General features: G+C 43.4%; 1 protein-coding gene across 1 annotated transcript in view; it reads left to right on the top strand.

Annotated features, from left to right (window-relative positions):
* Nucleotides 1–201: 201 nt before the first annotated feature.
* Nucleotides 202–6,000, top strand: part of ADAMTS13 (ADAM metallopeptidase with thrombospondin type 1 motif 13) — a 106,965-nt gene continuing 101,166 nt past the window's right edge. Inside the window, exon 1 of the mRNA XM_089677077.1 lies at nt 202–296. Coding sequence (XP_089533203.1) covers nt 202–296 — 95 coding nt within the window. The remainder of the gene's footprint in view (nt 297–6,000) is intronic.

The raw sequence follows: 6,000 nt of genomic DNA, 5'->3' as shown, positions 1-6,000 counted from the left end.
ATGAGAGCAGAGGTACTCTCTGCTCTCTCCCTGCTCATTGACTCAAAGACAGCAGCAGGAGTCATTGGCTCCAGCTGCTGTCAATCACAGCCAGTGAGGAGGGAGCTGGGGCGGGGCCGGGCCAGCACTGTGTGTTAATGGGCAGACAGAGCTGCTTTAGGAGCAAGCACACACACGTGCCTCCATAGCAAGCGGCTTACTATGGGGGCACTCCACAGTGTGGAGGAGCCAGCTGGTGGAGAATCCAAGAAGAGGAGAAATGGGACTGATCTGTTCAAAACAATTGCAAAGAGCAGGTAAGTGTGTTTGTAATTTACATTTTTTTTAAAAGTTAGCATTTACAATCACTTTAACATCAGTATCTACACCAAAGGAGCTTACACTCTAATGACATCATCATAGTCATATTCTGTTCTATTATATTTATACATTTATATAGCTCTGACATATTCTACAGTGCTGTACAGGAAATGCTGATCCATTCACATCAGTCTCTGCAGCAGAAAATCCTAAATCCTAATGTCAGTGAGGACCTAAACTATGTATTTTCATTATTGTGTCAAGTGTGGTTAGGCCACATCAACATCTACTACATAGAAAAGCATTGTGTCTGCCATGGACGTGTACATATTTTTCTAATTATTATTATGATTTACATGTTGGGTTGCTTTTTAGTCTATTTATAGCTTTGGCCCCTGTGTTCATCAGCAGAATTTGATACTTTGATAGTGAGAATTCTAATAGTGCCAATAAGTATCAAGACTTATTTTATCAAATAAGATTTGTAGATTAGCAGCTAGAGAGTACTCTCAGTGGTTTAAACAGTGGCCCAGAAGGTGCACTGTTTAAGGGCCAGTTCACACTACATGCATTTCAATTGCTTTTTTTCTGCATCCAAAACACACAGAAAGTAGGTTATATGGTTGTCAATGTCATAGTTCACATCAGTGCTTGCAGTTCCAGTTCGTTCCATTTGCAGAAAAACAAGTAGACCTTGCTGCATTTTTTCTGCACAGAACTGCACTGGAACACAGTAAAATGTTTCAAAAATGCACCAAAAACGCACTGGAATGCACATGTCCCTATTTAAATTGAAGAAAAAGAGAGGGGGAAAAATTAACTGGAATGCATTAAAAACGCACTGGAACGCATCAAAAACGTGCGTGCAAAAACACATCTGGAATGCATTTGAACTGTGTTTCTATAGTGTGAACCGACCCTTAATGTGGTTGATTTACAAAATTATTTATTAAGCTCTGCAAACAAAAAAGTGAAACTATGCATGCCACTGTGTATACGCCCACATACAGGGGTTGGACAAAATTATGGAAACACCAGGTAAAAGAATAAAATCATTGCCTAATATGGTGTTGGGTTGCCTTTGGCATCCAAGATGGCGTGAATTCTCCTGGGAATTGACAAATATAAGTCTCGGAGATTGGATAATGTAATCTGATACAAGAGGCTGCATATAAGCGTACCTCCAATGGGAAGTGGTTAGGCTACACCCCTTGAAAGTTTTTGACACATCCATTGCTGAAGCTGGTGCCATTTGCTTATCAGCCTACAAACTGCTCTCCAAGGTTGACATATCTATCAATCACAATGAATATCACCACAGAACACCAACGCACATTACCACTAGTTCTCACTGGATAAAAGAAAGCAGTTGGCAGGGATTTTCCCTCAAGTTAGGGCCACAGTAGCAAAGTGAATCTAAATCAGAGAAGGGTACGGATGAGGTTGATCTAGCTAATAAAGGTAATACCAGGCTAGCTCAATTCATTACGGTAAAGCTATCCTTACATTACTTAGTGGGTGGCCCCATTGGGCCATGACATCAGTCAACTGAAATATCGAAAGAGACGTTGGTCGGAAAATTGTCAGTCCTACAGCGGTTGAGTCCAGTGAGGTGCAGGCACTGTTCATCCAGTTTGACAGCCAGCGGGGCAGCTGTCAAGACACAATAGCCACAATATGAGATTTGGTCACCTGTGCTATTTAACTTGGATGGGCTAATCGGATGTACAGTGGCCTCCATAATTCTCAAATGGAAGAAGTTTGGCACAATCAGGATTCTTCAAAGAGCTGGTCACCCAGGCACACTGAGCAATTGGGAAAGAAGGTCCTTAGTAAGAGAGGTGTCCAAGAACCTAATGGTCACTCTGCCTGAGCTCCAGAGATCCTGTGTGGAGATAGGACAAAGTTCCAGAAGGACAACCAGCACTGCAACCCTCCGCTGATTTTGGCTTTATGACAGATTAGCTAAACGGAAGCCTTTCCTTATTGCAAAACACATGAAAGCTCACATGGAGTTTGCAAAAAAAGCACCTAGAAGAAACCAGGCACCGCTCATCACCTGCCCACTACCATCCCAACAGTGAAGCATGGTGGTGGCAGCATCATGCTGTGGGTTTTTTTCACCAGCAGGGACTGGGAGACTGGTCAGGGTTGAGGGAAAGCTGAATGGAGCAAAATACAGAGATATCCTCAATGAAAACCTATTCCACAGCTCTCAGGACCTCAGACTGGGCCAAAGGTTCACTTTCCAATATAACAGCAATCCTAAACAAGAGAGAATAAAAAAACACAAGAGTGGCTTAGGGACAACTTTGTGAATGTCCTACAGTGGCCCAGACAGAGCCCTGATTTGAATCCTATTGAACATTTCTGGAGAGACCTAAAAATGTCTAACTGAAAGAGGATGAAAGAGGAGAAGGAAGGAAGGACTGGAAAGAGGGAGGGAAAATGATAGTGGAGGAGGAAGGATGCGAGAGGAGGAAGACAGACGAGGAAGCAATGATGGAAAATAGGAAGGAAGGCGAGAAAGAGAAGAAACAGGGATGAAAGTTGAGGAGAAAGGAAGAAAGCGAAGGAAGGATGAGATAGAGGGAGAAAGGAAGGATTGGATAGAAAGAGGAAGGATGAAAGTAGAGGAGGAAGGAAGGATGGGAGAAAGGGAGGAAGGAAGTATGGGAGAGAAGGAGGAAGGGTGAAAGTGGAGAAAGAAGGAAAAATCAGAGAGAGGAAGGAAACATGGAAATAGAGGAGGAAGGATGGATTGGAGAGAGGGAGGAAGGATGAACGTGAAGAACGAAGGAAGGATGGGAAAAAGGGAGGAATGATGAAAGCAGAAGAGGAAGGTAGGAGAAAGGGCAGAGGAGAAGGAGCAAGGATGAAAGTGGAGGAAAAGGGAAGGATGGGAGAGAGGAAGGAAGCATGGAAATGGAGGAGGAAGGAAGGGTGGGAGAGAGGGAGAAAGGAACGGATAAAAAAGTAGGAGGAAGGAAGGAAGAGAAAAAGGGAGGAAGGATAAAATTGGAGAAGGAATCAAGGATGGCAGAGAGGGAGGAGGGATAAAAGTAGAGGAGAAAGGATGAGGAAAGGGCAGAGGAGAAAGAGCAAGGATGAAAGTGGAGGAAAAGGGAAGGATGGGAGAGAGGAAGGAAGGATGGGAAAGAGGGAGGAAGGATGAAGGTGGAGGAGGAAGGATGGAAGAGGGGAAAGGAGGATGGAAGAGAGGAAGCAAGGATGGGGGAAAGGAAGGAAGGGTGGGGGAGAGAGAGGGAGGAAGGATGGAGAGAGGAGAAAGGATGGGAGAGAGGGAGGAAGGATAAAACTGGAGGAGGAATGAAGGATGAAAGTGGAGGAGGAACGAAGGATGGCAGAGAGGGAGGAAGGATGAAAGTGGAGGAGGAACAAAGGATGGCAGAGAGGGAGGAAGGATAAAAGTAGAGGAGGAATGCAGGATGACAGAGAGGGAGGAAGGATGAAAGCGGAGGAGGATTGAAGGATGGCAGAGAGGGAGGAAGGATGAAAGTGGAGGAGGAACAAAGGATGGCAGAGAGGGAAGTAGGATGAAAGTGAAGGAGGAATGCAGGATGACAAAGAGGGAGGAAGGATGAAAGTGGAGGAGGAATGAAGGATGGCAGAGAGGGAGGAAGGATGAAAGTGGAGGAGGAACGAAGGGTGGCAGAGAGGGAGGAAGGATGAAAGTGGAGGAGGAACGAAGGGTGGCAGAAAGGGAGGAAGGATGAAAATGGAGGAGGAAGGAAGGATGGGAGAGAGAGAGAGAGAGAGAGAGAGAGAGAGAGAGAGAATAAAAGTGAAAGAGCAAGGAAGAAAAATAAATTGTAGGAGGAAAGAAAAGAGCATGAAAGTGAAGAAGTAAGAAAGAGAAAATGAAGAGAGGAAGGATCTGAAAAAGAGAAAGGGGAGGAAGAGCAAGATGTTATATTGTGAAAATATAAAAAGGACGTAAGGAAAGGAAGTTAAAGAAATATAGTTTGTGCTTGCAACTAAGCTTTATTTTACAGCTGTGAATGACTTGAGGATAGTAAACTCTAGTACGTTGTCACCATCTAGTGGCTGCCATACTATGCTGCTATTTTTTCATTACACAGTAGATACAAACCAATTGAAAACTGAAATATTTACAAAGCTAAGGTGGTATTTGCACTTTGCAAGGGAAATTTCCCTTAGATTAGTGAATGTGGTGAAACAGCACTTTGCAAAGATTACCTAATCACATGTAAGGAAAAAAATAGAATGTTTGCTTGCTCAAAGTGCAAGTGATGGAAGTCAGTGGTGCTTCACCTAATTCACCAGATTTATTAAGTGGTGAAAAAGGGATTTTGCCCTAAAAAGACAAACAGTTCTCCAGATTGCTATATGGAGTGGTGCTTTGTCCCCCAGGTCTTTTCCATGTCCTCTGTATACTGTAAATGGATTTGCTGTACATTTCTAGTGTGGTCCATCTTTCCTGTATATGACTGCTGTTCTCCATTTCTGCCAATTAATATCACAATTTTCTGAAATCCACACCTCTGCTCATTTCTGCCAGCTTTTTTTTTTTTAAGTTGGACTTTAAGTACAGAGATGTCCACAAAACCAAAAATGCTAAACAGCCCAGCCGATGGGTGAGACATATCGTATGTACTGTAGGTGTCTGGCCACTCAGTGACAGTAAACAACACCAAGCATCAGTTCTGCAAGACACAGGATATTAGCATTAATAACATACGTACTTGTAATAAATGGAGATTACAATGATCCCTGCTGTGATTTAGATGTGCATTTAGATGATATATAAAGCAACAATGTATAATAATAGAGCAGTCAGCTCTATGAGAGGTAAAATCAAAATAAAGAGGGGTACATCACAATGAAGCAGATATATATTAAATTCTATAAAATGTACATGTAAAGCATAATCAGGTGAATAATAAAATTAAACCAAAGAATGGCTAATGGTAAACTCCAACCAAAACTGAAAATTACAAGTTGAGAAAAGTACTTCTGCTGGTTATCTAAGTTTTTCATCCAGATGTTGTTGTTGTCTCTGTGTATGCCAGAATAATTTTTCAGTAATCAGTAAACCTTAAAGCGGCATTCCATTTGAAAAAAATAAAATAAACGTCAGCAGCTGCAAAAACTGTAGCTGCTGACTTTTAAATTACAGGCTCTAACCTGTCCCTCAGTCCAGCAATGTCCTCATCACGGCTGGTTTCACCGGCCGTCTTCTCTCCCTGGCACTGGCATCTCTAGCGTGGGCACAGCCAGGTGCCCAATGCGTATGAAGAAATGAATGGCCCCATAGTCTTCTGGGATCTGCCATATGTCCAAGAAGACTACAGGGAGGGAAGGGGGGAGGACAACTTCCGCTTCCGATTGCCTTAGACGATCACAGCGAAAGCGGGAGCGGGTACCTGTCATATTCAGGTACCCACCCCACTCCCTAAAGGTGCCAATCCTTAATAGGGAGCGGGGGACAAAGGCTTAAAGCGGAACTTTCCCTTTTGGGTGGAGCTCCGCTTTAATGTGGTGCTGGAACATTCTGCCTGGTGCCTCCCACACATAAATGGCCTGACACAAATGTCAGGAGTAAGGTGTTTCACTTAGCCACCAATCAGATTCAATAATACATTCCAAAGGTGTTCTATCAGGTTATGAAGGCCAGTCAAGTTGCTCCACCCCAAACTCGCTCATCCATGTTTCTGT

This window comes from Staurois parvus, unplaced genomic scaffold (genome assembly GCF_062004578.1).
Source record: "Staurois parvus isolate SC_StPar_1 unplaced genomic scaffold, SC_StPar_1.0 ptg000176l, whole genome shotgun sequence".
In the NCBI taxonomy this organism is placed as follows: Eukaryota; Metazoa; Chordata; class Amphibia; order Anura; family Ranidae; genus Staurois; species Staurois parvus.
Note: the sequence above shows the minus strand (reverse complement) of the source record. Positions and strands in the feature narration are given on the sequence as shown.